Source organism: Eumetopias jubatus, unplaced genomic scaffold, assembly GCF_037043125.1.
Source record: "Eumetopias jubatus isolate StellerSeaLion01/CBP00866 unplaced genomic scaffold, mEumJub1_p1.0 scaffold_8, whole genome shotgun sequence".
Lineage (NCBI taxonomy): Eukaryota > Metazoa > Chordata > Mammalia > Carnivora > Otariidae > Eumetopias > Eumetopias jubatus.
Window position 1 is genome coordinate 45866357 of NW_028274814.1, and position 14972 is coordinate 45881328.

The 14972-nt window shown below is 42.7% G+C and overlaps 1 protein-coding gene across 1 annotated transcript in view; it reads left to right on the plus strand.

Annotated features, from left to right (window-relative positions):
• The window catches only part of LOC148163694 (solute carrier family 2, facilitated glucose transporter member 3-like), a 67237-nt gene that overhangs the window by 42873 nt on the left and 9392 nt on the right, over positions 1-14972 (plus strand). The window contains exons 3-4 of the mRNA XM_088025699.1: positions 13320-13412; positions 13950-14110. Of these exons, the coding sequence (XP_087881825.1) occupies positions 13320-13412; positions 13950-14110 (254 nt within the window). The remainder of the gene's footprint in view (positions 1-13319; positions 13413-13949; positions 14111-14972) is intronic.

A 14972-nucleotide genomic window follows, 5' to 3' on the forward strand; every position in this document is an offset into this window, starting at 1 on the left:
TCTCTCTGTCACATGAATAAAATCTTTTAAAAAGATCATTTCAGGGAAGCGCTAAGATGCTCTGCAAGGAAAGAGTATCACTTGCTTCTCTAATCCGGAAAGACCAGGTAAGAAAACACTAGAGAGTGTCTGTAAATAGAAACCCAGATATTTTTTTTTTTTTTTAAGATTTTATTTATTTATTTGACAGAGAGAGACAGTGAGAGCAGGAACACAAGCAGGGGGAGTGGGAGAGGGAGAAGCAGGCTTCCCGCTGAGCAGGGAGCCCGATGTGGGACTCGATCCCAGGACCCTGGGATCATGACCTGAGCCGAAGGCAGACGCTTAACGACTGAGCCACCCAGGCGCCCAGAAACCCAGATATTTTTATTCTGTGTTGCTTATCTTTCAGAATTTGGTTGGCGTATGGGGGAGGGCAGAGAATGGGGCTACTTGTGGGCAGCTATTGTATAAGGTAGTGGTATTTTTTAGTTTGAATTGTGACATAGATACTCACTTCCTTCTCTTAGTAACCTGGTTCTTCCTTTTTCTTCAGATCTTCCTTTGTCAACTATAGTGACCTTCTTATCTATCTAGTTATTGTTTTGAGCATATTCTATCAATATTATTACTGATTACTAACAATAAGCATAATATATATGATGTTTTGGCATGGTAAAATCAATTTAATCTCTGCCGAGTATTAAAAAATACTTGATTCAAAAAAATAATAATTAGGGGCGCCTGGGTGGCTTAGTCGTTACGCGTCTGCCTTCGGCTCAGGTCATGATCCTGGGGTCCCCGGATCGAGCCCCGCATTGGGCTCCCAGCTCAGCGGGAGGCCTGCTTCTCCCTCTCCCACTCCCCCTGCTCGTGTTTCAACTCTCGCTATCTCTCTCTGTCAAATAAGTAAAATCCTAGAAAAAAAATAGTAATAATTACTTGGTATTGGCAAGCAGACTTAAAAGCATGAAGTGAAGTTTTTAAGGAAATGAGTACCAAATAAAAGTTTATATTCAAAGAAGTTTAGAGGTATTGGTGTTCACTGTTTTTTCATGGGACATTCTTATCAACTGATTAATTGTTCAATAGAAAATAATCATTTGAGGGACGCCTGGGTAGCAGGTCAGTTGAGCCTCTGCCTCTTGGTTTCAGTTCCGGTCGTGATCTCAGGGTGGTGAGATCGAGCCCGGAGTCATGCTCCACGCTCAGCATGCAGCCTGCTTAAGACTCTTTCCCCCTTCCCCCCACCCCCACCCTACCGCGACCTCTCTAAAATAAATAAATAAATTTTTTTTTAATCTTGAAAAAAAATTAATCACTTAATCATTAAAGAGGTAAGAAGGAACAAGCCTAGTTGACTGATTAGGCAGGGCTTAAAGGCAAGTTGTGCTAGTGAAACTGAAAAGAGATAGATTATAAAATTTTAATTGTCATTCTGGTTTACCAATAAGAGTGAAGAGTTTATGTTCAGTCAACATATTCTCTCCCATAGAGAACTGTCTGCCTCCAAAATGAAACTATTTAATTCCCCCCCAATATTTATCAAATATCTACTGTACCAAGTATTGATAGGATGATGGAAATGATGTTGGAGGAAGAGACACAGAAATGAAATGAGCACAGCCTCTGCTTTGAAGATTGGATAAGATTGGGGGCACCTGGGAGGCTCAGTCGTTAGGCGGCTGCCTTTGGCTTGGGTCATGATCCCAGAGTCCTGGGATCGAGCCCCGCGTTGGGCTCCCTGCTCCAAGGGAAGCCTGCTTCTCCCACTCCCCCTGCTTGTCCTCCCTATCTCACTGTGTCCCTCTCTGTGAAATAAATAAATAAGTCTTTTAAAAATAAATAAATAAATAAATAAAACATAAAGACTTTAAAAAAAAAAAGATTGGATAAGATTGTGTAGGAAATTGTTCATCTTTTCTTTCTTTTTTATTTTTATATATATATTTTTTAGATTTTATTTATTTATTTATTTGAGAGAGAGAGAGAGAGAAACAGAATGAAAGGGGAGAAGGTCGGAGGGAGAAGCTGACTTCCTGCTGAGCCAGAAGCCCGATGTGGGACTCTATCCCCGGACTCCAGATCATGACCTGAGCTGAAGGCAGTCGCTTAACCAACTGAGCCACCCTAGCACCTGATTTTATTTTTTTTATTTATTTTTATTTATTTTTATTTTTTTAAAGATTTTATTTATTTGACAGAGAGAGAGAATGAGAGAGAGAGAAAGCACATGAGATGGGGAGGGTCAGAGGGAGAAGCAGACTCCCTGCTGAGCAGGGAGACTGATGCGGGACTCGATCCAGGGACTCCAGGATCATGACCTGAGCCGAAGGCAGTCGCTTAACCAACTGAGCCACCCAGGCGCCCCCATTTTATTTTTTTTAGAATAGTTTTGGTTCACAGCAAAATTAGGAGGAAGGTACAGAGATTTCCCATATACCTGTTGCCCCCACACATGCATAGCATTCCCCATTATAAACATCTCCCACTAGAGTGGCACACTTGTTACAATTGATGAAGGTACATTGACACATCATAATCACCCAAAGTCTGTACTTTTACAGTAGGATTCACTCTTGGCTTTGTACATTTAATGGATTTGGACACATGTATAAGGACATGTATCCATCATTTCAGCATCATATGGAATAGTTGCATTGCCCTAATAATCCTGTGTGCTCTACCTATTAATCTCTCCTCCCTCCCCACCCCAAGTCCCTGGCAACCAGTGATCTTTGTACTATCTCCATAGTTTTGCCTTTTGCAGAATGTGACATAGTTGGAACCATACAGTATGTAGTCTTTTCAGATTGGTTTCTGTCACATAGTAAGATGCATTTAAGGGTGCTCCATGTCTTTTCATAGCTCAATAGCTCATTTCTTTTTAACACTGAATACTATTGCATTGTTTGATTGTACCACAGTTTGTGTATACATTCCCTTATTCAAAGGTATCTTGGTTACTTCCAAGTTTTGGAAATTACGAATAAACCTATAAATACCTGTATGCAAGTTTTTGTGTGGACATACATTTTCAACTCCTTTGAGAAAATACCAAGGACCGGGATTGCTGGATTCTATGGTAAGTGTATGTTTATTTTCATAAGAAACCGCCAAACTGTCTTCCAAAGTGGCTGTACCATTTTTGCAATCCCACTAGCAATGTATGAGATTTCTTGTGGCACCACATCCTCATCAGCATTTAGTATTGTCAGTGTTCCAGATGTTGGCCATTCTAATAGGTGTGAAGTGGTATCTCGTTCTTTTTTGTTTTTTAACGATTTTGAGAGAGAGCCAGAGTGAGTTCCCAAGAGGGGGAGGAGCAGAGAGGGAAGGAGAAGCAGACGCCCTGCTGAGCAGGGAGCCAGATGCGGGGCTCAAAATCAGCACCCCAAGATCATCATCTGAGCCGAAGGTAGGTCCTCAACCAACTGAGCCACCCAGGTGCCCCATGTTGTTGTTTTAATTTTCATTTCTCTTTTGACATTTGATGTGGAGCAACTTTTCCTATGCTTATTTCTCACCTGTATATCTTATTTGGGGCAGTGTTTCTGCTGAGGTCCTTGGCCTATTTTTTAATCAGGTTCTTTTTTTTCTTATTGTTCAATTTTACCAGCTCTTTGTATATTTTGGATAATGGTCCTTTATCCGATATTTTCTTCCAGTCTGTGGTTTCTCCTTTTATTCTCTTGAAAGTGTCTTTTGCAGAGCAGAAATTTTAATTTAATTTAAAATTTTTTTTAGGGGCGCCTGGGTGGCTCAGTTGGTTAAGCGACTGCCTTCGGCTCAGGTCATGATCCTGGAGTCCCGGGATCGAGTCCCGCATCGGGGTCCCTGCTTGGCGGGGAGTCTGCTTCTCCCTCTGACCCTCTTCCCTCTCGTGCTCTCTATCTCTCATTCTCTCTCTCTCAAATAAATAAATAAAATCTTTAAAAAAAAAAATTTTTTTTTTACGATTTTATTTATGTGACAGAGAGAGTACAAGCAGGGGGGGAGGGTCAGAGGGAGAAGCAGACTCCCCACGGAACAGGGAGCCCGATGTGGGACTCTATCCCAGGACACCAGGATCATGACCTGAGCTGAAGGCAGTCCCTTAACCAACTGAGCCACCCAGGCGCCCTTATTCCGCTAATTTAACCAACATTTTTTGTTCACTCATTTGTTGGGCGCTGTGGATATCATAAAATCTCTGCCCTCAGAGTACTCAGAATTTAGAAAGGTAGGCAAATATGTTAACAAATAATTGCTATTGGGGCACCTCGGTGGCTCAGTCATTAGGCGTCTGCCTTCGGCTCAGGTCATAAACCCAGCGTCCTCGAATCGAGCCCCGCATCGGGCTCCCTGCTCAGCGGGAAGCCTGCTTCTCCCTCTCCCTCTGCCCTCTGCTCTGCCTACTTGTCCGATCTCTCTGTGTGTGTGTGTCAAATAAATAAATAAATAATCTTAAAAACAAAACAAATAATTGCGATGGGATTTAGTAAGTATCTATAATATAGGTATGTTTGAGATACAGTGTGGCCCAAAGGAAACCATACCTTCTTAGGTTTATCTGGGAATGTTTCACAAACAGGAAGAGATACTGGTTATTGTATGTATGACTAGGAGTTAGTCGTTGGGAAGGATATCCATGATGAAAGAGTACAAAAGAATGAGTCTTTAATAACATGGTATTATGGGCTGACTTGTGTTCCCCCAAATACCTATGGGAGGCTTAATCGCCCGTTCCTCAGAATGTGATTGTATTAGGAGACAGGGCCTTTAAAGAAGTGATGAAGTTAAAATGAGGCCTTTAGGTGGGCCCTAATCCAATCCTACTGGTGTCCTTATTCAAGAGACACCAGGGATTCAGGCACACAGAGAAAAAGACCATTGATCTTGGATGCCCAGACTCCAGCATTGTTAAGAAAATAAATTTCTGTTGTTTAAGCCATCCACTCTGTGGTGTATTGTTATGGCAGCCTTCAGTGTGTCTTTTTTCACACCACCAAGCAATTTTTCAATTCTCAGCTGGTGATAACCGAATACCCTCTCAATTCAACTCAATTCTATCTACCCTGAGATAGCGTCAGGTGTCTCAGGTTAAGGGCCCAGCCCCACAAGACTGCCTCCCTCTCCCACCACTTCAGCGGCCAGTGGCAAGCCCAGGTTATCAACCACTGGAGATTAGAGGTTCCAACAACCCCGTCCTGGGATTTGATGAATTTGCTAGTGCAGCTGACAGAACTCAAAGAAACACTACTCACATTTCTGAGTTTATTATAAAGGATATAATAAAGGGTACCTGGGTGGCTCAGATGGTTAAGCATCTGCCTTTGGCTCAGGTCATGATCCCGGGGTCCTGGGATCGAGTCCCGCATCGGGCTCCCTGCTCTGTGGTGAGCCTGCTTCTCCCTCTGCTTCTCTCTCTCTCTCTCTGACTCTCATGAATAAATAAATAAAACATTTTAAAAAAATTAAAAAAAAATAAACGGTACAGATGTAGAGGTACATAGGGCTGTTTGAGCACAGTGTTTGAACACTGACAATTGCTTTAGTTCGGCTTGGACAAAGGAGAGAGATATACCTAAAATGTGACTAGTGTGACTGAGGAGTTTAATTATAAATTGCATCCCATTTTAATTCATTTAGTTTATTTTAATCCATTTACTTTAAAAATTGAAGCAGTGTTGGGGCACCTGGCTGGCTCCGTCGGTAGAGCATGCGACTGTTGATCGTGGGGTGTTAAATTCGAGTCCCATGTTGGGCATAGAGCTTACATAAAGAAGAAGAAAGGACAGAAGGAAGAGAGGGAGAGAGAGAGAGAGAGAGGAAGGAAGGGAAAGAGGGAGGGAGGGAGGACGTGGGGGAAGGAGGAAAGGAAAGAAAGAAAAGGAAGGAGGAAAGAGAAGGAAAATGAGTGATTTAAAAAAAATTGAAGCGGGCGCCTGGGTGGCTCAGATGGTTAAGCGTCTGCCTTCGGCTCAGGTCATGATCCCAGGGTCCTGGGATCGAGTCCCGCATTGAGCTCCCTGCTCCTTGGGAGCCTGCTTCTCCCTCTGCCTCTCTCTCTCTCTCTCTCTGTCTCTCATGAATAAATAAATAAAATCTTTAAAAAAAAAAAATTGAAGCAGTGTAAAAAAATTAGAAGTACTATAAAGTGTTTTTGTTAAACACAACTTCGTTGTTTTAATCAGACTACATTTCACCTTAAATATTGAAAATTTAGTGTCCCAGTTAAGAGGTGCTGTAAGTATAAAATACAGATGGAATTTTTAAGATCTAGTACCAAAAAAAAAGAGAGAGAGAGAAATCTCTCATTAATAACTTTTATATTATGTACAGGTTGAAAGGACAATATTTGGTATATATTAGTTTAAATAAAATATAATATTGAAATGAACTCCTTTCTTTTCACTCTGTTAAAATGTGACTACTAGAAAATTTTAAATTTCTGATGTGGCTCACATTGTTTCTGTTGGATGGCACTGAGGTAGACTTTATTCAATAACCATTGAAGGGGCGCCTGGGTGGCTCAGTCGTTAAGCATCTGGCTTCGGCTCAGGTCATGATCCCAGTGTCCTGGGATCGAGGCCTGCATCGGGCTCCCTGCTCAGTGGGGAGTCTGCTTCTCCCTCTCCCTCTGTCTCTGCTTGTGTTCCCTCTCTCACTGTGTCTCTCTTTGCCAAATAATTAAATAAAATATTTTAAAAAAATAACCATTGAAGATATATGAGTAGGAGAATGATATGATAGTGATTTTGATGTAGTGTAATTCATCTAGCACTGGTACATGATAGATTGATTTTTGAAGGAAATTGGAGGAGGGCAGAGCCCCTTAGAAAGTGATACGGGTCTGAGAGCTTCAGGATCAACTGGAGTGATGAACTGTTGAAACCCAATTTAGACAGGAAAATAAACATTTCTCAAATTTTTTTCTTTCTTTACCCTGCTGTTTTCACATTCAAGATGAATTTTGACTACACCGAACCCAGTAGAGGAAGATTAGTAAATAACATGCAACAAAAGTTGTTCTTTATGAGAAAAATTACAAATGCGAGCAAAGAGTAGAATTAACTCTGGCAGTTTTTAAAGTAGGCATGAGCTTTTTTGTGTGTGCCTTGAAATGCCATTACAGTGTTCTATGAAAGGGCGCCTGGGTGGCTCAGTTGGTTAAGCGACTGCCTTCGGCTCAGGTCATGATCCTGGAGTCCCGGGATCGAGTCCCGCATCGGGCTCCCTGCTCAGCAGGGAGTCTGCTACTCCCTCTGACCCTCTTCCCTCTCGTGCTCTCTATCTCTCATTCTCTCTCTCTCAAATAAATAAATAAAATCTTTAAAATAAAACAATGTTCTATGAAAGAGGCAGTTTTCTCTGTCTTTAACTCTCCGTGTTTAAAGTCCTGTATTCCTTGATTTGGGGATTTTTTGGTTTGTTTGTTTTCCTACTCAGTTATCACAGTAGCAAACATCCTCCCACAGAGCAGCAAGAAGCTAGGATTGAGATGTATGGTCTCCAGATACCTGTGTTTGGACCTAAGAGATTTCAGACCATTATTCATTCATGACTTTTCTTCTTAGCAAACCTACATTAAACTATTAGGTGGCAATTTCATAACATTTCTTCCCAATCTATTCCATTTTTGAATGTATCCACCACATTTCTTCTTTTGTTTTCAGTAAAGATGGAAGAACACCTCACCGGACTCAAATGATACAGGACCCCCATGTTGTAGGACCTTTACCTTGCTGGCCTTCCCATAGCATAATCACCAGATTAATCAGCAGAGTTGTAATCCCAGGCTGACTGGAGCTGGGATTCTAGTGAGACCTGCTCTCAAAGTCAAAGTGCCTCGAAGACCCCAATCAACCAACTGATCTCCCTAAAACATCAGTTGTATTGCACAACTGTTATGTATTGCCCGGGGTAAGGATTGCTTAACTTGGGCATCTCTTACTCTGGGGATAAAGCCCAACACTGACTGGTTTCTGGTCAGCACTTTATCAGATCCCTCTTACTCAAGAAGGATTTATCACACCACATTCAGCATGCTTTTAGATCCTTGAGATTCAAAGTTGAATTCCAGTTGTAACCTTTAAAAGTACATATATTGCTAGAAGTAGACTACTGTCCCTATTAACTTGCTTAACTTTTTGAAAGGTAATTTCCTCAGGCTGAGTTGGCCAGACAAAATATATTTCAGATCTGTCTCCCTTTCGCCCTCCCTCCTTTTTCACCAGGAAGAAAATATCCGAGGGCGCCTGGGTGGCTCAGTTGGTTGAGCTACTGCCTTCAGCTCAGGTCATGATCCTGGAGTCCCGGGATCGAGTCCCGCATCGGGCTCCCTGCTCGGGGGGAGTCGGCTTCTCCCTCTGACCCTCTTCCCTCTCGTGCTCTCTATCTCTCATTCTCTCTCTCTCAGGTAAATAAATAAAATTTAAAAAAAAAATTTTTTTTTTAAAGAAGAAAATATTCGACAGAATTCACACATCTAAACCTTAACCTTCAGTGTTGTCTTTCTCCATAGCTGTTTTACACAAATTAATTTGGGACACATAAATTCTGCGTCTTCACAATTACATGTATTCTTTCATTAACCATTGGGCAAATAATTCCTGGGGCAGATACTGTGTTCTGGAATTACATTGGAGCCTGCTCCGAGCAAATGAAGGGGGAGTACAGACCAACTTTGTACTTTTACTCGTGTAATTTGCTCTTGCAAACCATAAAGACTAATTCTACTAAACCTAGGAAGAGGGAGGAAGAAAAGATAAAGTATTTAGAGCCAGGAGTGACACTGTGAGACAAGTCAAAAATAAAAGCAAAGATAAGAAAGGACCTAGAAAAGACCGGAGGAAAACAGAGCATCATGGTCTTCTTACTCTAAGCAAGGTCCAGCCACGAAGTTCATGTGGCTGTTGCGTACTTGCATGTGGTTAGTACAACGGAGAAACTGAATTGTTGGTTTTTATTAATTTAAAATCAGAGCAATTTAAAATATTTTCCCATCAAACACAACTTTGTTGTTTTGATAGATGCCATATTGAACTGTAGAAAACTTAGAGTCTAAAAATGGAGATGTGTTAATAAATGTGAAATATACACTGAATTTCAAAGACTTAGTGGGGGGAATAAACTACCTTAGTCATAATTGTTATATTGATGTCATATTGAAATGATATTATTTGGGCTTTAGTGGGTCAAATAATTATTTAAACTAACCTCTCTTGTTTCTTTTAAAATTTTTAATGTGGCTACTAGCACATTTTATACTACATAAATAGTTTGGATTATATTTCTGTTGGACCTCACAGCCATACAGGATATTCTTTGTCCTTTGGCCGCTAAATTCAGTTGCTGTGGTAACTAAGGGGCCTCTAGGTTCAGTGTGTCCTGGAAGGACAGGAATGAGGTGGGGGAGGGGAGGTGTGACCTCAGGGAAGGTTTTCTTGGATGTCACCTTTCACTCATACTTGGTTCTCTCAACTAACAGATTTAGAAAATATCCTCCTTTTTTTTTTAAAAAGTGAGAGAGACAGCATAATCTCGTTTGTTTCAGGTCTAGTAGCATCAGTTTGAATTTTAGGCCCGCAACCAAAACCCAAATAAAGATGCACTTCCACCAGTTTATCGACTAGGAAAATTCGGTCCCATTTCTGTGCTGGGTCGCTGCTCATCCTCTTGCCACATAGTGAAGTTGTTGCTAGGCTACAAATTAATGACGTTAGGAAATTGACCATTGAAATTCCCTCCCCCTGCCTCCACTCCCCCAACCCTGGCCACCTCCCGCGCCCCCCCAGCAAAGCCTTGATACTATCTCTCACTTCCAAATCTTTAATCAGAACTAAATTGTTTTCTTCATTTACTCTCACCCTGGGGCCTTCTCCCTCTCTCTCCTTTCATTATCCTTCATCTTCCTCAGTTCACATTTTTCTTACCTGTTTTTCCTACTCATCTTGCTCAATCTTCTTGTAAGGCTGAGTAATCAAATACTTATCTCACACTTCTTTCAAGAAATTCACAGTCCGTAATTAATAGGCTATTGATCATTCTCTCCAGTTGTGTTAAGAATCAGCTGGGCTTGTCCCTTTTTGATTTTGTAAGTAGAAGTGTTACAGGATTTTTGTCCCCTCAGTGCCTGAGGTCTTTGGTCATGCAGCTTCGAAGATGAAGACTGGTGGGCAGGAAAGAAACGTTTATTGAGTAAGAGTATAAACCTCCCGGGGAGGGAGGGGGATGGGCCCTAAATGGGTTGCCCCCAGAGTGTCTAAGTTTAGGGGTTTTTGTAAGCTCTTTTGCAGAATTATCTTAGGCAATTAGGGTGTGCTGAGTCGTGCCAGGTAGGGCTATGGTCAGGAAATCTGTCTACCTATTAAGTTAAGGTCTCTATGCTGATAGTCTTTTTTGATGTCTGGGGGCTTATGTCTTAACTGTCCCTTGCCCGTGATAGGGACAAGTGCTTTGTGGTTAATTGTCTTATTTTAGAACATTTTGCAGAAGTCATTTCTGCAAAGCTGCAAAGCAAAATAGTGTTAGTCCTGTCTAAGCTGCAGAATGGGATGTCAGTGCAATTTTATTTTAGCTGCCCTGACCCCGTATTTTCTTGTTGGGGACCCTGACCACCTAACTGTCCAACTAACTCCTAACAGAATAAGAAGGGAAATGCTATACATTCCCTAAAAGCCAGGATATTTTTTGTCCTACCTACTGATGAATCCCCAACTTCATGGAGAGTAACTGACATGTAGTGTGCACGCAGCAAACACCTGTTTAACTGAATTTGGTCATGGTGCCATTTCTAGATGCTATAAACCTGAGACTAGAGGCAAAATATTGCAGAATGGGTAGGATTCAGAAGAGGTGGTAGGGTGAATGCCATATTAAGGAGATTGTATCCCATAAGCAGTTGATTCTCTCCTTCCTGCAGCCCAGGAGAGTTGGTCTGGCTCCCAGATACTGAGGTTTTCTTCCTCCCAGGAGAGACTGTGCTCATCAGAGGACAAGGAGAGCCAAAAACTGGCCCAATTCTTCCCTTGCTAGCTTTCCTTCTCCAGACTGCCCTTCCTTTCCCTTCAAGATTGTAGACCCAGCCTATAATCAAAAAGCAACTGATAAATTCATATTGTGAATCTTTCTGCTTACACTCCTTCAAACAATCTTAACTCTCAGAGAGTAGCACCCAGTCAACTTTATCTTATATAAACAGCATTTAGTCTCATCTCTTTATAGATTGCCTTAATTCCCAGCTGATGCGAGAACAAAACTTGAAGTGAATTTGCCCTCCCTCCAGGCTTTTCTGGTAGCATTGTGTCTGTGAAACTAAGAGGCTATCGCGGCTATCACAAGAGAGAAGGAGGAGGAGCTTAAAAAAAACCCAAAAACCCAGAGTGGACAGGGTATAGGCTGTGGTTTTATAAAGGGGCGGGGGTCGGGGAGGGAGTTGTTGCCTAGGGCGGGGGCCGAGTTGAGGTCACAAAATTCCGAGAGGTCAAGGGATCCTTCAAGCTGGTGGCTGGGGGGGCGGAGGCTTGTCTCCCTTGCAGGCTCCACCCTTTACAGAGATTATAAATGCTTGGCTGGAGCGCACTAAAGGTGACTGAGGGTGAGATGTGCATCGGTGCTGGGCCCTGGGAATAAAACTTGCTGCCGAGAAGGACATTTGGGGGCTTTGTTGACTGGAAGAGGTGTCTCTGGGATTCCCACTCCTAGATCTTTGTTGAAGATGAAAAGAATTGAATTAGGGCCATGGGGACACAGAATGCAAGGTTGATACAATTCCAGTTACTTTTGCTTGTTTGGGGTACACTCAGAAAGGCCGACCTTAATGGAGATTGCTGCGCTCTGTTTTATTCTAAGTCATCTAGCCACCTTCAGGCCTTCTCATTTCTTCTCCAGCCTGTGATGCCGTGGTTCCTCCAGTTTTCTTTGGATGTCACAGCCTATAAAGGACTTCTCCCAGTCCCACTCACCTTCCTGTCACAGGGAGAGTCACCTGGAGAAGTTTGGTGTGTTTCTCAGGGTTGTTGGTGGTTTCGTTTTGTTTTGTTTTTTAGCATAATCACATGCTACTGAGGATCTGGGGGTGAGATGGTTGAGTGTTCCAGGCTGCTTGGCTGTGTTGATTACAAGTGTGGGTCTCGTGAGCCTGCAGTAAGATTCCTCTGGAAGCATTAAACCTTGAAAGGACCTGGGATTTGTTTGAGGGAATGGGCCAGTGTCCAGCCATCTATTCTATAACGTATACAAGTCTGTGGAGCCTAAGAGAGAATCCCAGTTGTACCAATTGTGGTTGTGATTGTGAGTGCACGATACATTAATGTGTTACTGTGTGTTACGTATGCAGTGTATTTGCTGGGAGAAAGTCATTTGTCACCAAGGTCAACTTACTTGAAAATGAAGGAAGGTAAGAGAAGGGATGAAAAAACAGGGAGGAGAAAAAGGCCCTCAAGAATAGTAAAGGATGAGGCGAGGCAGAAGGAAGAGGTCATTACTGATGAGAAAGGGATTAAACAGAAAGAGCTGTGTGCAGGCGGGGGCCACTCGGGTACTTAAGGCCAAGTTGTCTGGGGTGGGAGGTCAACATGGAGAACTGAAACTTCTGGCTGGCTAGTCCGTCTAACCTAAAAGGGGGAGGGAGTTTAAGGTAAGGAAGGATGTCCTCAGCCCTAAAAATTGAGCTTACCTTGAGCTGGAAATCTAAGATAAACACACACTTGAATTACTCCCAGCAGGGTGAGAGATGACTCCCTTCTCCCCACCACATCTCCGGTCTGTTACGTTGGGAGTGAGCTTGTGCTCTCCCCCTGCTGGGTGGGCGTAGTGGTACAAAACGAAGTAAACAGGAAGAATTTCAAATGGGACGAGGATACCCTGGGTAGATTTTGTAGATTACATCATCCAGAGTGCTACAACAGCCCAGTGGTGCAGAGACCACCACCACCACTCTGGCTTCAGTGGGATCTGGGGTACAGGAGGAGATAGCACTGGATCTAGCTGTTTCCAAAAGAATCCATTTTTAGGAATCCCAAGGCTCTTTCCCTGCAGTTTTAAGCTTGCTTTATATGGGGCAATTTTTTTTTAATAGTTTGAAACGAGTTAACCCAGTTCCTCTTAACTTTCTTCCCAAATTTTCTTGCCGCTTTTCCCAAGTTTACGTGGTTGTCTGCATATCTCCGGAGCAGTTCTTCAGTATAACCTGTCTTTTGTGTTCCCCCATTCGTTACCTAAATTTCGTTAAGTTTTTGTTCTTTTCATACCACTCATAGGGCGAGTGCTCCTAATATCTCTCCTTAATTAATAAGAGACAATCATCAGCCGAGAGCTTTAAGGACTGTTTCTTCCCTTCTCCCCCCCAACCCCAGGTCACAGCGCCTCTGATCTTTGCCATCTCCATTGCTACAATAGGCTCTTTCCAGTTTGGCTACAACACCGGAGTCATCAATGCTCCTGAGATGGTGAGTGCCAGGTGACCAGAGTTAGAATTTGGAATAGGTAAATTATTCCTTTAAGTAGGGTTTCGAGAACGAAGAATTTCAGACAAACTTGGTATCTCGCTTGGTGAAGGCTGAAGAGGCAGAATAACATTGGTGGGGAAGTCCAAGTGAATCATTAAAGCAAAAAGCTCACTTGCTCCCCATACCCTTGACTGGACTGTATCCATGCTTCCCCTCACGCTATCCTGATACACTTCCTTTATTATGCCTCAGGGGTTAGTTACAAGGAGGGTGGGAGGGTCTTAGGGGAGGACTGGGGTAGTCACTGAACATCAGTGCTAACCACCTACTGGGATTTTCAGGACAAATCAAAATTGTTCTTTTCAGAGCTACCACGAACCTCCAAAGGTTCTCTATCTCTTCCATCCCCACCCGTTCATTTACTTGATTCTCTACCAGTCATTGTAATGCTGTTTTCTTAGGGAGGGGAAGATCCCCGATATTTGCCCCTTCTCATTCAACTGTAACAGTCTGCCCACCAGTCATTTTAATTGGCAGATCATAAAGGACTTTCTCAATTACACCCTGGAGGAGACGTTGAGCGACCGTCCCACTGAGGTGTTACTCACTTCCCTCTGGTCCTTGTCTGTGGCCATCTTCTCCGTTGGTGGTATGATTGGCTCCTTCTCCGTTGGACTCTTTGTCAACCGCTTTGGCAGGTATCGACCAGAAACTGGGCAAGGAGGGGGGCTATGCTGGTTGCATTGAGAACAGGTATTGAGAATTAGGATGGAGAGGTGATGATGCATTTGAGTGAGAGCGTCCCAAATTCCCATGGAGGCAAATTTGGGCCAACTGGTACTGAAAAGGGCTGCTTGGAGCTCGGCTGCCCATCAAGAGATTACCTTTGAGTGCAGCTGAAGCTAATTCAGTTCTCTCTGCAATAAAGTGCACTATGGAATTTCCCAGAAGCCTACTTGATTTACAAGGTCAGAAGTTGTTTGCCTTTCTTGAAAAATTTGGGATTTCATGCTTGTGTTTACAAGCCAGGATTGGGAGGAAACATTTTATAATCCTTGGCCTGTGGCAAATGTGGATAATGGCCAAATACCTGACGTTTTTCCCGCCCAAAAGAAAATTGAAACTTTTCATTCTTGCTGACTTAATAAAATGTCTTAGCAGAATACTTTCAGTAATGGCTGGTGAAGAAACCATTTCATTTGCTAATTTAGACGTTCTGGAAACACAAATAGAATTCACCGTCTAAAAAAATTTAAAAGCAACCCATTTTATTTGATAATGTTTGGTGTTTGTTCTGTTTGCATTTTTTTTTAAAAGATTTTATTTATTTATTTGAGAGAGAGAGAGAAAATGAGAGACAGAGAGCATGAGAGTGAAGAGGGCCAGAGGGAGAAGCAGACTCCCTACTGAGCAGGGAGCCCGATGCGGGACTCGATCCCGGGACTCCAGGATCATGACCTGAGCCTAAGGCAGTCGCTTAACCAACTGAGGCACCCAGGCGCCCAATTGTGTTTGCATTTTTGAGGCACCTTGTGTCTACTAAAGTCATTGACATTTTAA